This window comes from Zerene cesonia, chromosome 8 (assembly GCF_012273895.1).
Source record: "Zerene cesonia ecotype Mississippi chromosome 8, Zerene_cesonia_1.1, whole genome shotgun sequence".
Classification (NCBI taxonomy): domain Eukaryota; kingdom Metazoa; phylum Arthropoda; class Insecta; order Lepidoptera; family Pieridae; genus Zerene; species Zerene cesonia.
Window position 1 is genome coordinate 3,340,129 of NC_052109.1, and position 26,940 is coordinate 3,367,068.

Genomic DNA, 26,940 nt, shown 5'->3' on the forward strand with positions numbered 1-26,940 from the left:
CGGATAGAGAATGTGACGTCATTCAAAAGAGAACTTCTCATTGGTTTGATATGATGCTAAAATTCTATTTATAAGCGATGAGATCACCCTTAAAATAATGGTTAAGGCCAAAGTTGGATAACGTTACAAAAAAGTGTTAACATTCATAGCAAACTTAGGCGGTTAAGTCATTTTGTAATGCTGCAATAAGAAATTCTCAGGAGAAGGGCATCCCCAAAGAAGCGACGACGTCATCGACTCATCGCACAAACTGCATTGATGACTCATCATTGTTGTGTTCTTGTTCGTTTGTGATTTCTTCAGCGCGTTTTAATATTTTGATGTTTATGTCATCAATGAACTGTCAATTAGATTGTTAGGAGTTGAAAGCTACTACGCAGTGATAATAAATTACGTAAATTGTGTTTTTGTTATACATAGAACTTGGAGGAAATTAAGGACGTTATGACGATGAAGCTGGAAATGAGTGACAGTCATTCTAACCATTCAGACTTTTCTAGTGATAGTCAATCATCCCAAGGATCATCAACAAATGAATTTATATCATCAGCTCGATCATCAAGATCACTACTGACGGTAAGTACACAAGCTATAGTTACTCATGTATTTGGCTAATTATTTTCACTTTCGCTTTAATGTTTTTGGTAATTTTAAATATAACGAAAAAACACATACATAATTCTGCAATGCCATCTATGTTATGGTTCTCTTTACTCAACTTTTCTACTATATAAAGTTTTGATCAGAATGACATACAATTTACAATTACTTCGAAATTTGGTCATCCAAAGTTTTGTTGTGTTATAATCGCGCAATGATATGACGCAATGATTTACTTACTTACCTGTAAGTTAGAGTAATTAAAAAAAAAAAGATCTAGACATGCTGTGTTTAACTTATTTTTATTTTGTTCATACTCATTTGATAATATTATTCCATTTTTACCTCAGTATACCTAAATCTTTATGTATTACTAGCAATCCGCTCGGCTTCACTCATAGTACGTTTTATTTTTCAACAAAAATGTGAAAATAATTTAGCCAAATTAGTCTTTGTTGAGATTTATGCTTATCAACACATATGGCGAATCATTTGTTATGTGAAATGTGTGTGTGTGTGTGTGATTGTTGAAAGCTATTCGATTTGAATAAAATTCTAGTACTATTTTTTATTTTCAGTGTATTGTTTTGATTGTAATGACGCATATTCTCTCACAGAAATATACAATCTACACAAAAATTAAACTCAATAACGAAGTGGATTCTTCTTTACTTTGCAGTTACACGCCAAAATGTGTGATATCTCTGAAATCATTATTGCTAAATTGATTATATTAATATGGTCATTTTTGTTCTGTTCAATAAAGAACAAAAGATAATCAAAAAAAATTTTTTTATGTTCCAATATATAGAGCAGAATATTATATATAGTACAAAATGGAGGATAAAATCATTATCTTATATGTTTTGTTGAAACCCTGATAAATCTTATCTGATAAAGTTTATTTGATTCCGTTCTAAGAACAACAACAACTCTATTCTTGGAACTGGAAATGATGTAACTATTTTCACTAAAATAATTTATTTAGAAGTATTTTTTGTGAATGTTGTCGCACATGTTGCACATATATTGATTTACAATACAAAAGGTGTTGAAATATTCGGATTCATTAATAGATAAAGTTTCAAGCCTTCTCTACTATGATAATCCTGGAGAGTGTTTTTGCATGTTTGATTGAACATGTTAATTACAGGAATTATTGGACCAATTTCAAAAATTTCACCTTGGGATTTGCACATGATCTCCAACTGCTGCTCATATTGTGGCAATGTAATATGTACAGTGTGTGAAGCTGGGGCAGACCACTAGCAATATATCCCATATACCTGTAGTATTACATCATATGAATATCAAACATTAAGTCAATCGAAATATTATGATAATATTAGAACTTTTAAAACAATTATGGTAAATGTTTTTGTTAAAGGAAACAGGTGTTCAGTACATTTTGTAAATACACATAACATAATATGATATGGATATAGGTATGTTATTTAAACTAAAGTTGGTTTTGCATTTATTTTTCCTTTAATTATGTATTTGCATTCAATAAATGCATTGCTGACAACACAACCTGCATTTGTGTGAGTGAAAATATTTTTAGTTTATACCTTTTAAGTAAGGGGTGGGGTGCCTATCTTTAAGAATTATACATTCAACATTGTGTTTTTGTTAGTTAATAAATAATTAATTAATATGTTACTAATGTTAGTAATAAACATGTATATTAAAGATGGGAAGTGAGAGGTTGAAAGCCAATGTTGATGGCTCTTTATCAAAACTGAACTTTCCCACTGCTGGGGTCTGTCTATCTCTGATTTTTGACAAGTCAAGGAGAGTAGGTATTTGCATAACATTTTATAATATTATACGAAACAAAACTACTGTTTGTCAAATATGGTAGGTTTAGTTCAGTGTAAGGAATTACATAAAAAAAACTCCAAAGTTGCCTAACATTACTTTAATAGCAGGAAAATGTGTACAAGCAGGCATTGACCGAGGTTGCTGACGTCACACATTCGTGGAAAACTCGCGAAGTGCGCATGCGCATAAGGCACGTTCAATACCAGCTTAAAGCCTGATAGTTTCTAATTTTTGCTCATAAATAATTGTAAAAATATAATTTTAGTTTATCTAAAATATTACAATTTTCATATGTTCGCAGTAACTCTTATGTCAGCGAACATTAGCTGACAATCATTTTTTCAAGGTCAGAGTAATAAAGAAAACGTTACAACGTGTTTGGATTCAAGCCAACCGTTTTATTTTTCATTGTAAAGACAAAAAGAGTAGTTTCCTTTTTGTATTCTTGCTTAATATTAAACACATTGTAATTGAAGTAACAAATAAGAATCAATCAATTTAAATGGTAGTTTTTTTTATATCAATGATCAATTTACAAAAAGTTATTGTATTGATAACATTTGTTAAACCTTTCAATCTCTATGTTCATTATTATTTCTACTCCGAGTTAACGAATATTCTACTGAACTAGCCTACCGCCTGCGTCTTCGCCAGCTAGTCAAAGGTAATTCCGATAGAAAGAGATGTTTCACCGCGGTAATAATTATTTTCTAACAAAAATTAAATGACTTCAAAACCATTGAAAATCGAGAAATAAACTTATGCAATTATGTACTATAAGTGCTACCCACTCATTTACTTGACGTGGGCGCCAACCAACCCAATTAGGCAGTAGGTGAGTACTAACTACTTACTAGTATCACACTATTTAGTAAGGAGGAAGTCTCTATCAATTATCTACTACGATTCGACTTGGCGTTCTATCTTCAAACCATATATCTTTGTTGCAATGTGAAAATAAGACAAGCAGACTTTACAAGTTTTAGTAAGGCTTCGGATATTAATAAGAATACGTACGTAAATATGTTTTTTAGGCTAACGTTCCCCTTGATTACATGGGGCCAAATTTTTTTGAGTATATACTTGAATTAAATAACACCTTGCTCAAACCACATGAAAATTGTAAACAACGCTATCTCATATTTGCGGGAAATAACAAGGATAATAATGAGCGGCAGGATCATTTTCCTACTCATTCTAATACCTTATATATTTATGTATGTTACAATATTATTCAGGACTTGGTTTTTAACATCTTGCAGATTGTTACGTGATGTGATTTTGAATAGGAAGCGGGTTTTAGATAAATAGGTGCAGAAAACTTGCTCATTTCGTATTTACATAGATGTCAACGCAGAACGTGTATCATTGACAATATTAATTGCGATATTTAAATGTTATTCGTGTTCACAGTAATTGACACTTTATTTTGGAAGACGAGACATTAACAAAACTATAATAGGTATTTTAATATGTTTCACAATAAGTTTATAATATCGATTTTGTATAGTACAATTTTACTTTTGCAAAATATAAGAAAACATTATATAGTATTATTAAATGCTTATTTAAATGGCTTATTGTTTACGTTAATTAACATCCAACTTATCGAAAAAATAATTAAAATACAATACATAGTATTGCTGAAGTAGGGACATCATAATATTCCCCTTATGCCATAACATTCCTAGCTAACTATGAAACATATCGGTTTGTTATTTTTCATGCTCGGTTGCTATGGATACGGATAGTACACGTTTTATTATCGCCTATGATCACACCGCTAGCTGGAAACGAGGGTAAATCGCGTGACCGTCTACTCAGCTGCCCTTGAACTTATTGACTTTGTTTACATACTCTATGGCTTTATTATTGATGTAACATTCCATAAAACATTTATCATAAAACGGTCCTGGGAATTGTAGTTCGTGTGAGCAATTTTGCTGTAGAATTATTTGATGACAACTTATACAATTTTTTAAATACTTGCACACAATTTTTTTAATTAAACTAATGGCCGAAAAGGATCCTTATTTTTCCTTCTGTGGGGATGTAGTGTGTCTTTCCAGTGGGTGCTGGCCCGATTCGCGCGAAAGCGAGCTGGACCGAACCACAAAGGCATAAAAACTGCAGACCCGCGTATACATAAAAGTTTATATTTTATGAACTACGTATTTATTTAATTCGTGCACTTTGCTTCTAATAATATAATTGTGACGGAAAGAAATCACTTATTTTATAGAGGTAGATACTTATTGAATTCAAAATACTGAAAAAGATAAATTAAGTTTGACTGATTTTTAGAGTACATAAAAGTACGTAAGCATAGCCCATAAGTATGTTCTATGTAATACAAACATATTTGCTATGAAAATTCTATATTTTGTCAATGTACACTTTCACCTTCTTTAAAGGAGGAAAAATTTAACAGGAATTTACTTCCTCCGTAATCGGAAATAGGCATTTACTTGGTAAAGATAAGCTGTTATTATAATATGTTATCATATTTCTAAACACTATTACGTGGAAAGCGTTGCCTCATTGATATTGAAAAGTACTTGGGTATCGTATGATTTAATCAGACTGACTGGCTCCACGCTTCTTTAAACAGACTTTTTCTTATCAGGTTCCCGTTGTTTTTAATCTCTGTAATGCAATCCTAAATTTTCTTGATATTTATAATATGCACACATTTTTGCATAGCAAATGTTTTTTAATTCAAAGTGCCAAATGGATGAGTCGTTTGACCCACATTACCATATCAAATGAATTGTGTTAGCGCATTGTTATTGTTTATATGATACTAACTGTAAGCCGCGGCATCACTCGCGTCGTACCCGGCGAAAAGTAGCCTATGTGCTAATCCAGACTATAATCTGTCTGTGTACCAAATTTTGTACAGATACGTTAAGCTGTATTCGCTTGAAAGAGTAACAAACACCCATACATCTATCTATTCATCCATCTATCCAAATTTGCAAACTTTAGCGTTTATTATATTAGTAGGATACTGAAATCAAACTAGTGAAGGCTTGGTTTTATTGCAATCATTGTTTGTTGAGAACTTCCGTTTTCATTTTGCAATATCAAAATTTGCCAAGTTTTCGGTGAAAACAGCGCAAAAGATATGTTTGTAGTTAATCTTGTTACGATTCCAAGATATTGTCATTCTGAAAGTATTCCTTGAATCATGAACTATCAAAGTTTGAATATTTTGGCTCTACCGTGGGATTGCTAAAATTCTCGCCGCTTGCTACGTTTTTGTTTTGAACAGTTGTGCGCGTGCGCGGTTTGGCCGCTTCAAATTGCACAAAACGAGGTGCTACCGCGCGAGTTGAGTCAGTCTGATATAAAACATTCTAGCTACGCGAACGTGTGTACAATCACATTCGTTGGATACTCATGAGTCATCGTCTTATCAGTTAGTGCGTTTACACGATTCGGACAATTTTTTATTGCTTTCTTAATTGATGATTTTGGTGAATTGATTTGGAACGTTTGTTGTGAAAACTGTCTTCATGTCTCAGCTGGTGCCGTATCACCTTCTTAGCAGCGAGCAAGACGACAGTCTGATGTTCGCTACCATGTTTGAATACCAGAACGACGATTATGCAAAACCAGTGGTGAGTTTCTGATAATCATTTTAAATTGAGGTTTAAATATATCTACTATGCATTTAACTGCCTGCTTAACCTTTGTACTTATGTGTTACAAATGCCAAGCCAACAAGTTTTAAATATTTCCGGAATTGCGATTTAACAAGAGATATTAAAAAAAATATGAGCTATGTTTTTTAATATCTTATTACTCTAAAATTTATAGAAACTTTTTTAAGGGTGTCTTTTAAAAGGCAGTAAACAGTTGAAATGATCTTGACGGCTTAGGATAGATGGCGCTGCTTGTGAAGTGATAACAGTTTATGATAAAACTTTTGCTATTGGTTTAAAGCCTTTATTTTGCACTAATTCTTGTGTTCAAGGTTAGCGAATGGAAAGTTGCAGTTCCGGTTACCGTAGCTAGTTTAGTGTTTTTCTAGTGGTTTGAATTTTAAATCAAATTTTATATTAAATATCATACATTTAGTACAATAATCCCAATAAATCATAGATCTGATATTCGATTTAAACTTTATAGATATGGTTATCAATTTGCAGCTAGGTAACAATGGACTCAAAACTATGTTTCAATATATTTTCGAATTCTCCAATAAAAATAAAAAAAAACTAGTCCTTGAAAACGTCATAAATCGTACGAGTGAATGACGTCACTCGCTGCTCTGACGTCATGAAGCCCCCCCTCCATGGAGTTCCACGAACTCGCTGGCAGCTGTTCCACTTACACGGATTCGTTTTCTGAATATCGATGATAATACAGTATAAGGAAACTGATACTCATTGATTAAAAGCCTCTAAGCCTTAAAGAAGTACTTTTAATTATTTTCCCATACGTTGAAATATTACAAAACGAATAAGTTACAGGCTTTGATTGTTACATCATAATTTCAGACAATAAACAAGTTTTTGATTTTCTAGTTTTGCGCGTTAGTTTCAAGACATTAATTAAAATTTCAAAAAGTTAACCCTGGTTGCATTTAAATTATTCTGAAGTTTTATACTACTTATTAAAAATATTATATTATATATATTTGATGGAACTGAAGTTTTCAAATTACGCTTAAAGTTTTATCGGTATACATTTATTTACACAATGTCTCGTTTAATTCCGACAAGCGATAGGTACAGTTCTACTTCATACATAGTATATCCGTCTGCAGATCGATGGTGAAATAGTGGGAAAATAACTCACTGCATGTTGTAATTTGGGGGATTGTTCTAGAACAACCGATCTTTTAGGATCTGATAAATGAGTGTATTAATTGCGCAACAGCCAAACCGGACTCGGGTGGTGGCGGCGCGCCGGTAGCAATGTTAACCTTTTCGAGGCGAAAACTTCAAGTCCGGCTGTCTTGACCTACATCGCGCTTGTGAAATTTCTCCTGCGCCGTATTTTAACTTCCAAGAACGCACGTCCGCCTGGGAATTCCCACATACTTAACGTAAAAAACGACGTCATTTATTTACCTGTTTTCCGTTTTTTTGGCATATTTTTTTTGCTATTAAAAGAAAAGTTTATGAGTTGAAATAAAACACCTTAAAACAATTATACCGTTTAATAGGGTATATTATTCTGGAGTGTCATAAATTCTAAATGAAAACCATGGCTCAAAACATTTTTGTAAGAGTAAAGATATGAAAACAAAGACCTATCAAATTGTCTCCCGTAAATGATTGTGGTTTAAGTAGCGCCTGAGCAGATGTGTTCGGTTAGCCAACACCTATTAAACGGTTATATTGCGACCAATAAAAGCCGGATGTGGACAATTTGTTCTAATTGTAGAGTACTAAGATCAACCGCTATACATATACGTATTAAGGATCAGTTTCACTGAACTTCATAGTACCAACGTACGTTTAAAAATAATCAAATAAGTAAATGTAAAAAATTTTCGCCTGTTTTTCCTCAAAGATATAATAACTTACAAACAGGAAAACGTCATGATCGATAATTATCACACTCGTGAATATTCTAAGTACGTTTCATTATCATTGTTTTGTATCACATCTACTTCTAATCACAAATAAGGACTTATATAATCCGAGAGGCGACTCTAAAAAGTGAAAGTATTTTGATTATACGTTGAATTTAATTTTCTTTTGCATATTAGAATGTATTTCGAAATATGTATATATTAAGATGTTATTTGATGATAAATCATGACACCAATCACCATATGTATTCTTGTACATTACACAAAATACTTATCAATGAACGAAGTTTTAATGTTATAGCGATGGGAATTTATAATTTTTCTTCTCAGTCTATTTGGTTAGATAATATACTTGTGTGTCACGCTTCTCAGAAGTATGAGTCATGAGCCAAGATGTCGCGAAATCGGAAGTGTCTATACCTACAAAACATTTTACATCTGCTTGACAACGTTTAAATAAAGTTTGCTTCAATACACGCAACTTTTATTAATTAAAAGTTAAAACCAACCGATCTTCCCTTAATTTACCAAACCACGAAGGACAATATGGTAACAGTTCTTTGAACTTTTAACTGTAATTAACATATTACAGCGAGTAATAAAAGTAGGTGCTAATGAGTGTAGCGTGCGTCTGTTTAAAAATATGCTTCATAAATGTTAATCACTTTTAATTTAACATTTTCCCCCATAACATTAACATGTTTACAAAATAGAAAAATAGAAGCGTGATCACATGAGCATAACAAGAGACTAGCCCATCTGTCACAGAAAAGTCAATCAAAAGGCTCTTAGACGTAACTTATGGGTCATTTTATTTAACGACCATGCTTTTGTATATTTTTTTTTTACATTTTGTTCTTAGGAAATATACATTTATTAAGAATATACATATAACATATTAGATACTTAATTACATGACTGAGAGCTCTTATAATACTTATTTATATATGTATTTTTTATGAAAGTGTATCTTGATAAAAATTACCTCTAGGTATTCTTAAATTTATAAATAGAATGTAAATAGTGGAGCGAATAGAATTAATATAAACTATATTATAACTAGCTATGTCGCGCGGATTCCTAAACGGGCAAAGGGAAGTATTTCTATAACTCATACGTATGTATGATCATTGCCAAGTATGATCAAAATCCGTTCAGTAGGTTTTGCGTGAAAGAGTCACAATCATACATTCTACCTCAAAAACTCGCGATACAATCGTAGCTGATACTTAGGGTAGGTTATTCTTCATATTTATTACAGCTACGTATATACCCAAAAGAACCTTACCTGATTATACGATGCGAAGTCATAATCACTTTTGAATAGCGAAGTGGCTGAATAGTAAAATGTTGCAACATAAAACATTTTGTACAACCTTTTGCTGGTAGCCGGCCACCATAAAGTTAAGTGGTCACTTCAGTTGCTCAAGCCGAAACAATAATATTTGAAAGTGACTTCTTTATTGCCTCCGTTGAAGATAACCTGACCAATGTTATCCATTTTGGTCCATTACACAAAGTGTTGGCCATTGTCTGACAGCATTCCACTTTCTTTGGTTGTTTCAAACATTCCTCTAACAAATCTGTAAAGATAATAGTAAACGTTTCAAAAAGCTTTTTGTCCGAAGTCTGTGTTTACAATAAATATAGTAAAAAATTCGCTTTAATTCAACTGTCTCAATTGCTTTTATACAGAGTACCTATACGAAAGGTACCTATGATATTTAAATTAAATTTTTCGTATTTTATCTGTTATTCTAATCAGGATAATAATATAAACTCATGATGTTATTGTTGTGTCACCGATGTGTACAAAGTTTGAATTTAATCTGTTCGTTTAAAGTTGTAAATTGAGTTTATAGGTGTCAGCTAGATACAAACGTTCAAGTGAAGCTAATAAAACCGTGAAAAAATGGTGCATGCATTATTTTGTGAGGGTTCTTGTAATATTGTACCTAATGCCACGCTAAAAATGTTTTAATCTAGTCGTCACACTGTCCATTATATAACAACTACACAATATATCAAACCCCCTGTAAAATAAAACACCTATTGATAATAAATTAAAATCTGATCAGATTATTTATAATGTAAATTGCGAACGTTACACGGTCTTTCTTTAAAAAAAAATCGTTTTATTTAAATTGATTTATAACAAAAACATCTCAAGAAGCCACAAAATAATTAATCTCTACGATAATGCCCGTGACGGACTCCAACTTCCTAAGGCTTTGTTATTTGACAGATCACAGAGCGGGCAGTATGTCACTCAGTCTCTTTGTTGCGTCTGCGCAGCGCCTTGCCAGGATAACACCTCCCACGTCGTTAATTTTTCTCTTTTTGTACATATACCAATGTTATTCAAGGCAGGTATTATAACATTTGAATTCATAGTAGAATTTTCATTTACTGATTTAATATAAACCCAACTGCGATCATATCATATAAAATAAATTAAAATGACATACTATAATTTTAATTTAAAAACAATAATAAAGGTTAACCGAGGCCAAGTGGATTGAATAATATAATGATTTAATATTAAACTGAATATGTCAGTGTATAAATGCATTTGTGGTTCACACGCATCACAGAGAAAGTAATATTTAAGTCATAGGTTTAAGACAAATGATATAGCAAGAAATAATAAAAAAATGTGTTATTATAATTTTCTCTTCCGTAATAAAAAAGGGGTATTAACTTTAAAATATACATTTATTACACATATTACACCCTTATTCTTATAGACAATAAATAAATTGCGGGTTGATGATATCTACAGTAGTAACTCAAGCAAACAACATTATCGGCTTATTTAAATGAATTATTTTTTTTAATGAATTAGTTTATATCTAGAAAAAATATGTATATGTACAGTCTTCTTCAAATGAGGTTTACCTCTCTACTTAGATTCTCTTTGATTACAAAGCCGCAAATGTACTATTATTAACTAGCTAGTATGTTTCTTAGAAATTATAAAAGACTGCTAATTTTTGCCACTTTCCTATTGTCGTTGAAAGTAGCGGCCAAAACACAAGGTATTATTCTCGCTCTGTAGGTAGTCTATTGAATACTCACAATGAAGCCATCATGTCGGTTGGGCATAATGGTAGCCGGTTAAAATATTTGGAAATATCATGTCACTTTTAACGGAATTTGGCAATTGTGTTAACAATTGCATCGGAAAGATTGAAAAGGTCCGTTAAGACAAGATTTTACTTACCCCAACGACCGGGTGTCGAATGACTCATAAGTACGGATCGCACGGTACTCGACTGGCATTCCACAAGTTTTACAGATCACCTTGTTGTTTTATGTCAATCAATTATTCGATAATTTTGTTGTTTTTAGGTTGAAAATAAACGTGGATGTTTATGATATGAGTTGAATAATTTTATATAACAAATGACTTCAGATACAGATAATATTCCACAGCAGCTGTAGAATATTATTATCTGTAATGCTTATCGGTTTACTACTTCACTAACAAAGGATTAATAATTCCCATCGTAACTTATTATTTCTTTGTTGTTTAAAGTAACAATTGCGTCATAATAATAAGCATGAAACCGATATTTACAACAGCTGCTGAGTCCTTATACCGATTATGGTCATGACTCTTGTAGGCTCCATAGATTACTGACATTTTCTATATTTCCGCCTCGACTACCTTATTAAAGGATGTCATACCTGCATCGAGTGCACGTGCATTTGATTATTATTGTTATAAAATCTATGTCCTACATTTATGTGCCCTATTTACATAGTATTGTACACCTCTTATGGAACACAATGGTCACATTTATTTAAAAGGTAATCTAAAGAGTTTGATAAATACCACGTCGTTTCAACAATAAATTAACAAGGAATATTTTCAAAACATACACATCTGAGGCAAATGGTTTCGTTTAAAAACAAAACAAAGTTTTAAGCTTAATCTGTTTGGAGATGAAATATTATTAGAATATTGGATGTGGCCGGAACGCACGATCCATTGTTGTCGAAATTTCGAGTATCTAATTCATCCCTGATGTTATAGGAATCTGTATTGTATGAAGATCAATCCCTCAACAAAATCGTGAGAGACGGTACAATAAGCACACTTCCAATACGGACGCCATTATTTAATGAACCCTCGTCAGATGAAAAGGTCAAATTATTTGAAAAGATTAATCTCGTAATTTATGTGGGCCTAATGCGTCTCGCCAGATTTCTCGGCTGACAGAGTTATATGACATTGGTGGTATGGTTCAAAGGACCTCGAATTTTTTATGATCACCAGAAAAGTGGCCTTCGTTTCTTGCTCTTGAAATATTATCATACTTATTTAATGAGGTCGTTTGTGATGTGATGAATACAATGTTTATATTAAATCCTTCTATGTGGGCACTGTTCCGAGGGATCTTACAAACTGTCAGTTTGCAGAGAGTAATGCACTCGTAAAGGTTTATGACTGCATTCGAGCGTCAATGTTATTTAAATCATTTTTTAAGCCCAATTCAGATTTTATTGAAGAATCATTGTAAATTTATTACTGTTTTATGAAATTATTACTATGCGGGTGTAAAAACTGACTGACTGGATTTTGATTGTTCTTTTTTCACACACGAAGTTAATGCGTAAATTGATAAATGCAACCATTTTACCACTTTAGTACACGATTATTTCTGTACTTCGTTGAAACCAATTTATCGTTTTGCAGCTCCCACACACATTGGCATTGGTTTTTGTTTTATCCGTTTTTGAATTATTTTACTGGGTTTAATGTTACACATAAATTTTGGTGTTTAGATATATTTAACAATGCATATGACTCTCAACCGTGATATCATAAGAACGCGTGTTGCCTAAACGTTTTTAGGTAAAGTAAATTTAACGTTTTTGTACCGCGTGTCTATAATTATGACCTACCGAGTTATCCTCAATGCATCTCTGTCTTCCTTCCCTACTTGTAATGCACATTGCGTTTTTTAATTATAAAACTTGAGAAAGATTTTTTCAAGAATTACACCTTATAATTTGAATGCCATTAGATGCATAATATAGTAATGCATACAATTTTTGAAAAAAAAAAAAAAAAACATTGGTATCAAATAACTGTACAGAGAAGTTAAAATTTAATTAAATAAGTAAAGAGAATTTAATTTAACTAATTTATCGGGTGAGTGCAATTTATTTTTATTACTTGCTTAATACATTAATAAGAATCCGATTTAAGCATCATTGGTGGTCAGTGTTATCATTAGTCTACGCCCGATATTACTTTACTTATTTAATTATTCTGTTTATGTAGTATACGGATCGCGTTGCATATTGAATTTCTGTTTGTCCGTTGTTAGTACCGCGGCCCAATTAGGAGGATACTTAAAAGGTTTTGCGTTGCGCCTCATTGTTCCATCGGTATCTGGGCTGCCGCCGTGGTTTCGCAAGCTTCGTTGTTTCCTTTCGTCGTCGCCTTTTTAAGGAGTCGAAAGTTGTCGATTTTGTAGGAGAGCGGTGGTGCTATGCAATTGTGAAATTGTGCGTAGGTGTGTTGCATGTTGCGCGGGGGCCCGTCTGGTCGATGGCGGTAGCGGCATCGGGTGCCGAGGGGCGGCCGGTGGTGTAGTGTTTACGATGCACCGACGGCGGCGCCGAGTGGGGCGTAGGCGTCGCCGGGGGGCGTCGCGCCAGGCTTATCAGACGGTGGCGGGGCCGGCGCGCGAGCCTCACTCCACGATATACCATACCGCTGACCGCGCGTCTCGTGTGCACCACGCTCACTGCCACCGGTTTAGATAACAAAACCTTTGTCCAGTCGCAGCAATATTTACATTCCGCGACGCGCAGTTTCTGAGGGGTTTTCCGAACCGTTCGACATCTGTCAGTCGATTGTTTTTGTTGTGCGCACGCGTGCGTGCTTGCTGGATCAAGTTGCAACAAGTTTCTGTAGATCTTTTGCAATTTTTTCACATTATATTTATGGTGTGGTGAAGTGTATGTGATTGGATTGCATTACGTCCTTATTATTCGGTAAGTAAATATATTCTGGGTAAACAACTTTATGATAGATAAAGTGGTGTCATTAAACTCTAGTATATTGACGGTTTACCAAGTAAATCAATGTTTTCCTCTTACGACTACGAGTCAGATCATGTAGTCGACCTTGCGCTGACACTTACAGTATACAGAACGCATGATGTAGATGCGTGGTCTTGCACCCGAATGCAACGCAAGGTTTGCCGTTTGTTGGTAAGGCTGTTGTCTGCGCTGTGCGCATGTGTCGGCGCGACGATGCGCGCGCGCCCCGTGTCATCGTTCGCGGTCAGTTGAACGAACCCTCAGCCGACCGACGTCAACCTTGCCATAATCGAGATTATTTGCATCATCGTACCTACTGAGACTTGCACACTTCTAGTTATGTCATTAGTGTACATTTGTTATCCACACTTGCTAATGACCGACTTCTTATCTCAAAAATAGCTACCTGCAACCTCATTATTAGGTTCTTCGTACTAAGATACATATTCGAACAATTTGTGTTTTTTTTTTGTCTTGTAAGATTTTATTGTGCTTAGTATAAAATTGGATCATGATCATTGTCGGATCATATTTTAAATATCTAGGTTACATAGAAAGATAATCAGATTGATAAGATAAAATGAAACGAGCGTTTAGTTTGAACAAAAAGTCCGCCCTGACTTACAATATTGTTAATATCTTCGAAAAAGGAAAAAATTACACCAAGAAATAAACTGATCATTTAAGTAATTGAATAAAAGCAAGTTAATGTTATATTTAATGGGAATTTAAAGACTATGTTTCAAATTATAATGAAAGGAAAAACCCATATCGCTCAAATAAGGGAATGCTAATTATCCTCTTATATATTATGTTTACACTTAAGCAGAAAAGTGTTTTTATTACATATAAATCATCCAACATAACTCGTACCGTGCATCTTCCACAAACATAGTAAGTATATGGGACACCTCGATGTATCTCATACACCCAGCTTCTAAAAGTAATCCGAAAGATTATTTATCGTACCTTTTATGTGTACAATTCTCAGTCTACAAATCCTTGGGCGTCGAGCCAATGACAACAGAATACCTGTGCCTTATAATATGTTACGCTCATAAATGAGAAGAAATAATTTAATAAGTCTGTTAAATTTTACAATCTGATCGGTCTGCGAGTGTATTGCCCAATTACCAATTGGATATTATGTTCGAGAAATTATTACTTAGGTCCTTAGTCTAAAATTAACTAATTGATTGCATATCCCAAATGTAAACAAAGAACACAATTTACAATTAATGTTACAGACTAAAAAGGTATTGTAAGTAGTACCTTTGCATTTCAATGAAAAGGGACATACGTCATAGTTTATTAATGAGTCTAGGGTATACGTGATTATACGACTTTATCCTTGTGCAAAGAAAAAATTCTCAATGGGAAAAGTTAAATTACGTTTCGTTTTGCAAGTCATGTAGATTTTCTAGAGACAAATTTTCCGTATATTTCGTTTTGCAATAAAACGACGTTGAATTATATTTTATTGTAAATAAATTAAGTTCATTTCATTTAATGTCTTCAAAGTAAATAACATGGTAAGTCCATGATATCTATTTTTTGGTAATAAAAAGAAAAATGAATTGCTTATGTATCATTAAAAGGGCATCATTCTCTGTACACAACTTTTAGTGATATCTTAACGCACTTTTTGTAGTATTTACTATTTCGCAATAAAGGCAAGTGTTTGTCGTTGATTTCGTGGAATACGATAAGCTGGTGCGGAATATTAGTAGACCTCTTGGTCGCTGCTATCAGCACCTGATAACGTTCGATGTCCTTTAGTTATTTCCCATAGTTTGTGCATAATTTTATCAATATGATACATATAATTTATGAGCTTTTATTTTTTCCGCTTTTATTTCTGTCTTACTAGAACCTAGGTATTGTGTAAGCTGGCAATATCAAAAGTAGCTCATGCCTCTAACCTTCTAATAAGCTCCAACACAAACAATCATATCGTAATATCACTCCGTTGCGACTTGCGACCAAACAAACGAACACACTGGCTTTTGTTTATTAGTTTGGCTAAATTATTCATTTTAATATATGTATAAAAAATTGTTGTATGTGTACTGAATATAAATTGTACATTTTCCAATGTTTTAAAATCATGGTGGTCCTTCTTGGTGAAAGGGTATCCGAATATATTATATGTAGGGAACACGAGGGCGGATCTTATGTTATCTTAATAGCTTCTCGCCTCTATAGAGCTATACAAACCAGACGCGTAATATGACAGATACTTAAACAATATTAGTGTTATTATTTATTAAGTTAACTTTTTAATAGCCAAAAAGTTATTATACCAAAAATATTATAAAGCTCATAAATCTTAATGATAGTGTTACTGTGTTATAATGATATATGAACTGCAGAACATAACCCACACATAAATTGAAAACGTCGAATAAGGACGATAATTTAAGAAATCCTCATTACTGCATGTCATCGACCGTTCGCGGCAACGGCTCGTAAAATATTAAACGCAATAAAGTAATTGTATACCCGCTAAGGAAGGTTGTGGCGTTCTTGAAAAGAAATTAGCATAAATGCTGTCTAGGCTTTGGCTACACGCCTCGTCCACAAGGCGAAAACAAAAACCGCGGGCTTGGTCATAGTTCTTTCGTATGTTCATTGTTTCCTTTTTCTGTAGGTGGTATTGCAATGTTTTAATATTGTCTGATTGTTTGTAATTAAGCTCTGCTATAGAAGGATCTTCCATTCAATAGGGTTGAATAAAGAACATATTATCGTATCTACTTGAATTTATTCCGCTCGTGTACATAACCGGCGTCGCTTGATGGTTTGAGCAAACAGTGTAGCCACACCATAATGTCGGCTGTGGAGACAATGGCTTTGTCTGTTTAAACGTCTACACGTCGCCGTTGTAACTGTTTTACATTATGTATTATAATAGAGTTGCTAATTTGAAATAGTTGCCGCCAAAGAGGCCGAACATGTATTCATATTGCGATTCCGAAAACGCAACCTTTGTCGTTAAGTCCGACGTTCGTAAACTGGATGATGTGTGCTTTGTTACTTTTTATTGCCCATAATGTACGTACTGCAAAATTACTGTGTACCTTGAAATAAGGATTATATGCTTTGTGCGTATAAACATTAAGATTAATCGCAATGACGTCTTTTATGGATAGTGTAAGAACAAAGAAATTTTATTTTGTTCAATTGCTTAGTTGTTACATGTAAATTATGATAGCATCGATTGCAGAACCCTAAATTTTAATAGGAATTATATGAAGATCTTTTCCCTCGTAACTCGAGTGTTACTTATTTGAGCTCATGTGGGCGACGTAATTAAAAAATTAAATAAAACAAGCAAGAACACGTGCGTGGGCTACTCGAGTCTTTGTACTGAAGCTCTCGGTATAATTATAAACTTACGTACATTTTTTACTTACTATAGAGCTACATACATACATAGTTACTTAAATATTAAATTTATTAGTGTCGTTTTTTATAGCAATGATTCTTGTTTGTCATGTTTGGAAGTATCCTTGGATTAAATTAAAGCTACTTTTAAAATAATTGCAAATTGATTTCTAGTTGATGTCATTATTGTAAACATATTAAATGTTGATAATTCCAATAATAGATTACAAGATAACAACTTCAACTATGGTATTAGATAAACAAGTACGTTTTATATACTACATGGTTATATGGTTAAATAACTTCCTTTCATATCAGTATATGAATATTTTTCCGTTTTAAATGAAGCGTACCATAACACAATTGTGGATGTTTTTAGATAAAGGCATTAGGACTGCACAAAAACAATATGCTTTATCGGAGACGTGCTTTTAACATTGTGTTAGCAGTTCGATAGTAAAAATAATAATAGCGACACAAAACTCCCGATAATTAATTTGAGATAATGCACATAATGTGTATTATAATAATGTGAAGAAGCATAAATAATAAGCGACTATAGAATTTGCACAATGTTTTAACGCGTTCGTTTAATTTGCTTTGTTATACCGCACAGCTGTTCAACGGTTTCTTATCGCCGGCGAACAATAAATAGCGATTTTAAACACTACTTAGAAACAGATAACCTGTTTTTGCCCTTTACAATTTGCATTAAAATTTAATTCAATTAAGCGTATCACATCATTGCGAAATTACTATGTTACTGATGGCAATAAGCATTTTTTTTATTACATTAAGAAGTCTATAAATGCAATTGGCAGGGCGTAGATCAGAACGACTTGGTACTTGACAATATTCGACCAGACACATAAAAGGCTATTGGAAATACCCAGAGTACCTATTGCTTTGTTTATTACAAAGTAATGTTAGTATGCAATACAATTATAATACGGCCAGAAACTTAATTCGTAATTGTTTATCCTACATACAAGCTACAGTGAAATGTTTAGTTTTTTTTTTATTCGCGGTTTGGCACGAGCAGTGGCTTGAAGAATGCCCGCCATTTCCGGACGACATCCGGTCCTCCGAATGGCGCCATACTTTGCGGCTTTAGATAAACTTGAACAACACAAATGTTATACTAATCATTTATTCTATAAAGCGTGGTAGAGCAATAATGTACTTAAATTATGTTCATGATATCTAAGTCTCATTTTCCGTCATTTTACCAGTTTTTCTTGTTCAAAGCTTCCTGGTTACCGACCTTGAAGGTCGTAACTGGCAACATTTCAAAGAGAAATCGTGTTATGGTTTTAATGTGTAAAGCGATTTTCATAAGTGAAATTTTCACTGTCGTGCGCTGATTCATAGTTCGCATGAATCATTCAACGTAATCGAGTTTTTGAATTGAGCCGACGACGAATGTAATGCGCGGCTCGTAGTGACCCACGGTAGAGAGTGACGGTGAGTCATTCGGGTTTTCCGAGAAACGCACCATTGGTACGGTTTTCATGAAAATGAAGGTCGATTCTTGTTAGTATATTAACGATCGCTTTTAAAATGGTTTTGTATGATACGTCTTATTTACTTCGTTGATTATTTATGTGGAACATGCATATGGAATCAGTTTAATCGTAACTAATAGGTAAGTACTTGTTCGAACTGTGTGTATATAAACAATCTGTTTAACAGATAAATTATTTCAACGAGGCAAGACTTTAATGTTTTGTGTTTTACTTTGATATAAAACAAAATTAACTCGCAAAACTCAAAATCATTTACAAAATACTCCGCGTGCTATTCGCTTCCTGAATATGTTCGATGAACTCGCCAAAGTAATGAACTATCTTGAATCAATATCTCGCAAATTTGTACACTTTCCGTTATGGATGTTCAGTAGGATGCAGTTTGCAACAAAGGTAAAGGAAGGGCTGTTGGCTCGGTGCCAGTCGTCGATTTATTATTCGCTTGGTGGCGGTCAATGTCGCGCCACTCAGTCGGTGCAGGCGCCACACACTACTTGCATGTGTCGTATGCTTTACATTAACAGTACATTTAATGTAGGGATTAGTACACGAACACCATTTGCGCATACTGATTTGCTGGCGTTATTTTCAAATAGATTCCTTTGTACACAATTGTTAGTTAGATGTGAGATAACAAAGACTGACAATTTTGTGTAATTGAGTAATGAAAAACCCTAATGGACAAGCCTTGTTAACTGTTAATGACTCTTCAGCCATGACTGAATTAACATTAGCCTTGACGCCTTTCCTTTTAGACTCGAATATCTAGAACAAAGTGGAGGGAACAAAACATATACTTTATGAAGATACCTCTTTTTTAGATGATAATATTAGAATGGTTCTTTACACGATTCAAGCAACGCTAAAAGTGTTAGCAATTAGCTCTCTGTTAATGAGCTCTCCAGCCACTGCGTAGATACAAGTAATAGAACAAAGGTGGAATTTAGTTCCAATATCGCCTTTTCGAATAATGTAATAATAAACACTATATCATGTTTCGAAAAAGTCACTGAAACTATATCCCATGATCCCATAATATTATATATGAATTATTTTCAAAGTCAATTTAAAAAATTCCGGAGTCATTATACACAATAACGAATAAACCTTATTTTATAAGTTTTACTTCGATGCAGAGTTTTCTTTTGTATTCTTCCTTACCGGGTTCGTTAGACTTGATTGAATGTTTACCTCGCCACAGGAGGTGTTTCACACCTTTCCGTATTTGTTTTCGGAAATTTACATACTTTATGGTGAACACGGTCGTTGGCCTTGTTTCTCGTTTTCACGGAAGACAGAGCTGTTGTAAATTTTCAAAGGAAAAGCCTTGAGATATTCGTCGCTTGTAACTAACGCATAACAAGCGATAAGTTCGACAGTTCCATGTTTCGAACAATAAACTTTTCCGCCTAGATAAAACGTCACCTTATCTTTGGACTAATAACAATGCCCACAATAAATACACGCTATAAATTTACCTTTTGCTATGATATGACCATTGGCTTACTGTTCACACTCTAATTAATACATATTAAAAACTGCATGGCACAGTGTAAGTACTTAGTTTTTACGTTTGAATCAAATTTTTTTTCCAATTCACCATGTTACTATGCAACACCGACATCACATCAAATGATATATCTAACATTTTTTTCCTTATGTAAAGCAATTCTTTGAACTTATTTTTTTGTTTTCCAAAAGTCCGAATCGCTCAGTGGGCGTGCCCACCTGTCTGATCACGCGGGTACCACGTGCTTGATATATAGTACGCAACGCGGTCGACATGATAACATAACTAAATTGGCGTTGAGAACACCACATGAAAACACTGTTAGGCCCTCCCTTTATTTGCTTAATTAATTGTCACAATTTGTGTCTTTGAAAGAACAAAGGATAAAGGATTTCTCTTAACTCTAATTTTGTTATGGTATTTTTTGTAGTAATATATTTATTTCGACCATTTAAACATGATGAATTATGAATGAATTTAAATTATATTGCATATATAATAAAATATGAGCTTGGATTTTGTTTTGGAACAATCGAGATGCAATTGGCTTCTCGGAACGCACGGTACATGATATGTAGCTAAATTAAACGGTGACAGTACATTGGATCGAGTAAAAACAGATTTGTTTTGAGAACAATTCAAATTAATGTGTATTATAAACAGGTCCTATTTTAATATCAAAAAGTTTTCATAAATTTTGCTTTAAATAGTTATTGTACTTTAAAAGAGGCAGGTCCACTTCTTCTTTTTACTTTTAGAAAACTGTAGATGTTTATGTATTCTAGTCATAGCTTCTATTGTTTCTATAACCAAGTACGTATCTTTACGAGTTTGTGCTAATGTAGAGTTCAAACTAATTCTGATATATGGGTGAGCTCTAAGCACACGTGCAGTTAACGGACCGGTCTTATCGCTGATAGGCGGTACACGCTCACATATGTGTATCAAATACCGCAAATATTAGCTCATCGTTTACGACACATTGATACCACCCTTCAGCTTCTATTACATACTACTATGACTTACGCCCGGCTTGCACTGATAGGTTGAACGGTGTTTTGAGATCTTTACTTATTAGGTTAAATCCCAAGGTACCAATTATATGTGAGGTATAATTAGTTTTAATGCAATGAAATCGACGCCTCTGTCAACATCGCCTACTTGTGGCTAAGGCAAGGTACGTCACAACTAGATTTAGCGGTGATCTCATTGGCCACGCGGTGCGATAACAATATTGCCGCTTCAAAGCCACCGGCGAAGTGCCGTTTTGTACGTAGGTGCGTCTGCAACATCCCGCGAGTAAACTGTAACACGCCAAAAGAAATGATGCGTTTCATGTTCCATAATATCTCAGTCCAAGCCGTGATAAAAAAATTCTTAATGTGAATGCCCTCATAATAATTGATTAGAAGTTTATATAAGACGATAAAATAAACTAATTTGAGAAATAATCGTAAAGAATGTACATCGTTAAACAGAGTTTAGGTAATTGCTAGGTAAGCACCGTGACCAATTAACGCACCGCCCGAGCCTGCGCTTGCGCAGACGAAATTCATTTAAGCAATTGTAGTAATTGGCCGGAGTGCGCGTCTTCCGGAGCGCTCGTCAGCTTTGTCCTGTTACATTTGTTATAGATCAACATTTATAGTATTAAATAGCATGAAATGTTCCTTGACGTAGTTTTTTTTTACCTACAGTTAAATGCAAAATCGATACGATATAAATAATTAAAATAAGTATCTAAATTGTTTATCCATTTTTGGTGATTGCCTATTCATAACCTTATAAGGCTCATTATCAAAATTTAGCCGCCCACGATTAAAAAGAACGACCTTGCCCCAAGGTCCGGCCGTGCCTCCCGCCTACAATTCGATTTCAAGTTTTATCGCACACAGTATAATAAATAAGCTTATTTTTACTGTATATACTTATCTAAAAGGTATTTAACAAAAATATGTTTATTTTAATCATTCAGGTGCAAATATGTTCAGTATACCTTCGCTTGAAAGCAGGAAGCATCGTTATCTAGTCGGTGTTTTGTTTTCGCTACGTTATCTTTGATAACTCGCACCGGCATAGCCGCGTGTGATGCGAAATGATGCGAAATATTTCCGGAGTTAGAGGAGTGTTCTATAAATATATGATTCGACGTCGCTCGTGGGCGAAGACTTCTGGCGAGGGCGGCGGGAGCTGAGGCAGTAGCGCGCGATCCGCCGCGGCCGGCCGCCGTACGCCGCACGCGCGCAACGAACGAACGACCCGCACTCCCGCGCACGAATTGCATTGCGATATATCGCAACAAATAACGATACCGATCCGCCCCTAAACAAACGAACCCCTTTTCTTTCGCACCGATAAACTTTATAAATCTACACAGTGCACCATCTTTAATATTCGCGAGGGCGGATTATAACGAATAAATCGACTAACAAACACGAACCGCTCGAAGGTGTCGCGTCGCAAAAAGCGCAACACAATAGAGTAAGCGTCTAATTTTAAACGTGGTTGGTTGAGTTAGCACCGCAAAGATGCAGAACATTGATCCGCTGGAGTTCGCCAATATCCTCGCCACCGAGCTATGGTGCCAACAGGTACGGCTTACGCTGCCGGTGCAACCAAATCATCCATCTAATTTACCAATGAATAACCCGTGGATATACCTAGATCCTCCTACTGACTACATAAGTAGGTCACCAATTTACTCGGCACTTTCGCACGTTGCGAAGTCGATCTTTCAACTACATCTGTCGGTTCTTTAAAATTGATGGATAAGTGCAAATGTCTTGGCGTAATATGTAAATACAATTTAAATATATAAAAGATATAAACAAAAAATTTGCTTCGGCGCGATGTTTATGTTTCGTATTCAAACGACGTATAGGTGAAAGATTTATGAGTTTGCTTTCAAAATGGACCTATTAAAATACACTCGGCAAATATTTATATTTAGGTTTACCCAATAGCTATATAAATATGCATACGATAAATTGGAGTAAACTTTGAAAATGATATATCCATTGGTAATAACTAAAGTAGGTTCTTGAATAGGAATGTCACAATCGTTTAAATGTGCACAAGAAGCAAAGTTTTTCTTTCTTTTTTATTAGGCATGAATTTATGATCAGAATGATTTAAATAAATTATTTAAGTAAGTGATTACTTCCACAAGATTGTCGTGTAATTAACAAAATTTGTTCAATAGTTATTTATGTTTACTATATCGAGTATGTTATTGTTTTATATATATGCATATTATTGCATGTATGTTTTGTTGATAAAAGTACCATCGGAATGTGGAAGCTAAAGCAATTGTACAATACAACAAACATTGCATAATAATATGGCGATTTTTATACTATCGGCATGTTTAAAAATTGGCTTATGAAATAAATTGAAATTAATGTGGTTCTGTAAGGATGTGCTGGATTACCAAATATTGTGTAATTACGATTGAACAAGAAGTTTCCATATTTTCGTTTGTTGGATTATCAGGCATTTCATATCAAAGTATAATTAATTTCAATAGTTCGCGCGCAGTAGTTATATAAATTGTTATTTCAATGTTAAGAATAAAAATCGCAACGGTTTAGGTAATTTTGTTAACCGTCGGTTTGAGATCTAGATCTATAAAAAGTATTCATTAGGTACTTTACATATTACAAGATACTATTTTAATTCGGAGTTATTTTGAAAAACAAAAAGGAAACAATTCTATTTCATAAGAAAGAAACAGAACTTTGCTTATCATAGCTTACTTATAACAATAGCTAATAATATATAAGAGAATCATAGAAAACAGATATGAATATATATTCAAGCTGGTACTACTTGATAAATATTTCAAAGTTCTCATCGGGATATGTTTGATTCCAGTTGGCAAACCTCGAGGGCCTCCAGTCGGGGGTCCCAACCCGCACCACGGCGACCATCACGCCCACGCAGCTGCGCAACTTCGAGCAGACTTACATCGAGTTGAACAACTGCCACAGCGATCAGGCCAATCACGCGGGCTTCGTACCCCCATCTGTCACGCAGGCCAATTACGGTAATGATGACATAGTACACATACTTCATAATACCAAAATCGCTACTAGCCAGCTCACTACTGACCAGCACTATCTATATATGAGAAAGGCAGACTGCAGATATTCCTCGATGCATCATTTAGTTGTATAGCATAAGAAGAACAACTCCCTTAATATTTCGCGGTAGCGACAATATCTTATTCATCCAAGGAAAATATTATATTACGTCATAATGTTAACCATTAATTTTACATTGGCATTATATCAATATTGTGGTCCTATAATGGAACCCTTACCTGATGGCGCATCCGATCAAGTTACTGTAAACTTGTCTAATTGGTCAGTCATTATGTACGAGTATATTCCTTAGGTACAACTTACAAGTATCGTAAGACTGCAGCAGATACCGTCTATAATGTGATAAAAACAGTAAACTCGTCTATTTATAATTACATTTTATTTATTTATCAACAGTTACATAATCAGAAGTTATTCTAGATGTTCCGCTCAGGCTATCTCGTGTCATTTCGATGTCGATACAAATGTCAATTGTACTAAATCCCACGTGAAACCGGTTCGTGTTTCAATTGCAAATACAAAACGTGTTTTCTATTTTACAATCTGTCTCGTTATTTTGATAAACGTTTGCGATACAGTACGAGTGTTGTGTTTATTGAATGTTTCTGTATTGTTTTTGCAGGCATACTGAATCCAGTGGGTTACTGTGATTCGGGTCCGACGACTCTCCATGTGTCGCCGGGCCCATTATCAGCGAGCGGAGACAGCAGTAGTAGTCCAGGACTTCCCGCGCCCAAACGACGCAATATGGGGGGCAGAAGACCGACCAAAGCCCCCCAGGACTTATCACCCGAAGAGGAAGAACGCAGAAAGATACGCCGTGAACGAAACAAAATGGCTGCCGCTCGATGCAGAAAACGAAGACTCGATCATACAAATGAACTCCAAGAGGAGACTGATAGGCTGGAAGAGAAGAAACAGGCATTACAGGATGAAATTAGAAAGTTAAATTCCGACAGAGATCAGTTACAAGCAATATTGCACAACCATTTACCTCTGTGCCGGCTCAACAAGAGGTCGAGCAGTCCGCCCGACGTGAAGCCCTTCCAAGACCCCTACGTGCTTCCCGAAATACCGCAAGACGGCGTTAGAGTGAAGGTTGAAGTGATGGATCCCGCGGTCGACCCCGTGCTCGCTTTAGATAATGATATCTTTACCTCGCCGACACCGGACAAAAGGTGAGAATCATCATTAATATTAGTTTCGGAAGGCATGTTATGAGACGTGTTACAAAAACTTTAATAATTGAACCTGACCTGTAATTATTTGATATAATTTTAACATCGTCTTCCATATGAGATTATATAATAACATGTTTGTGCTGAATATTAAAACTTATGCATCGTATTAATTATTTATAACCATATTTAACGGTTAGCAAAAACTTAGTACGAAATTTGAAATTCACACGTATTATTTCAATAACTTCAACTCATACTACCTTTACCTTACCTACGGCAAAATAGCCGGCGGATCGTCTAGTGCTGAGCGCTATTACCTCCGATGAACCTATAGGAATAAGGTCGTTTGCAGACTTTGGATATAGAGGGAAGGGAAGGGTAAAAAAAAAATGCTACGTGCCTCCGGCTACCCTACTCACCTAACGAAACACATATTCTCATTCTACTATGTGTGGTAAAGGCATTTCCCGGTGCGTGCGTGCTCTACTATCCCCTTTTAAAAAGTCTAGTCGTCCGCAACTGATACGTTGAGTTTTGCTAACATGATGGCGATTGATTTCCAGGATAATGTTGTCGGCGGCGAACCCGGCGGTGGTGACGAGCGCGGCGGCGCTGTCGCTGGACACGCCGCCCGCGCACGCGCCCGCGCGACCCAACAGACCCAACTTCCTGCAGGTGCCGCTCACCGTCACACCCGCACAGGTGAGATTTAACAGATAACGGCCAGTTTCGTAGCTAACTGATGTTTTCAAGTGTTCAGTTGCTTATCTGTCACTTAAAATTATTAATGACTAGCTGCGCCCCGTGGTTTCACCCGTGTATGGTTTTTTCCCGTAAGAATATCGGGATAATATATATTATAGTAGGATGTATCAAAATGTTGGGTCTAAAAGCGTCAAATACGTTATCAGATGCATTGGGTGTCAAGTGCTCAAATGGGTATATTATTATTGTTGTTATTCTGTCGGAATTTACTATCGCAAGCTTAAAATGTTATTTCTGTAGAGGAAAATATGAAACTGAAATTCGATTTATACCTCACTAGCTGCGCCCCGCGGTTTCACCCGCGTAAGTCCGTATCCCGTAGGAATATCGCGATATTAAGTTGCCTATACGTTATTCCAGTTCTCCAGCTGTCTACGTACAAAATTTCATTGCAATCGGTTCAGTAGTTATTGCGTGAAAGAGCAACAAACACACA

The 26,940-nt window shown here is 34.8% G+C and overlaps 1 protein-coding gene across 3 annotated transcripts; it reads left to right on the top strand.

Moving 5' to 3' along the window:
- The first annotated feature begins 405 nt into the window (after positions 1 to 405).
- Positions 406 to 26,464, top strand: LOC119828433 (transcription factor kayak). 3 transcript variants are annotated; one of them, XM_038350579.1, is made up of 4 exons: positions 406 to 576; positions 24,329 to 24,500; positions 25,181 to 25,736; positions 26,303 to 26,464. In XM_038350579.1, exons 1-4 carry the CDS (start codon positions 445 to 447, stop codon positions 26,457 to 26,459), a joined length of 1,017 nt encoding a protein of 338 aa, XP_038206507.1. In that variant the 5' UTR covers positions 406 to 444; the 3' UTR covers positions 26,460 to 26,464. The 3 variants fall into 3 exon arrangements, with proteins under 3 accessions (XP_038206507.1, XP_038206508.1, XP_038206509.1); XM_038350580.1 differs by lacking the exon at positions 406 to 576 and adding an exon at positions 5,820 to 6,047; XM_038350581.1 differs by lacking the exon at positions 406 to 576 and adding an exon at positions 22,643 to 23,046.
- Positions 26,465 to 26,940: the final 476 nt, after the last annotated feature.

What these genes read in the sequence shown, in the direction of transcription:
- LOC119828433 (XM_038350579.1), top strand. Translation starts at nt 445, where the DNA reads ATGACGATGAAGCTGGAAATGAGTGACAGTCATTCTAACCATTCAGAC. An exon ending in CATCAAGATCACTACTGACG is followed by an intron (nt 577 to 24,328) that starts GTAAGTACACAA and finishes GTTTGATTCCAG; the next exon opens with TTGGCAAACCTCGAGGGCCT. An exon ending in TGTCACGCAGGCCAATTACG is followed by an intron (nt 24,501 to 25,180) that starts GTAATGATGACA and finishes TTGTTTTTGCAG; the next exon opens with GCATACTGAATCCAGTGGGT.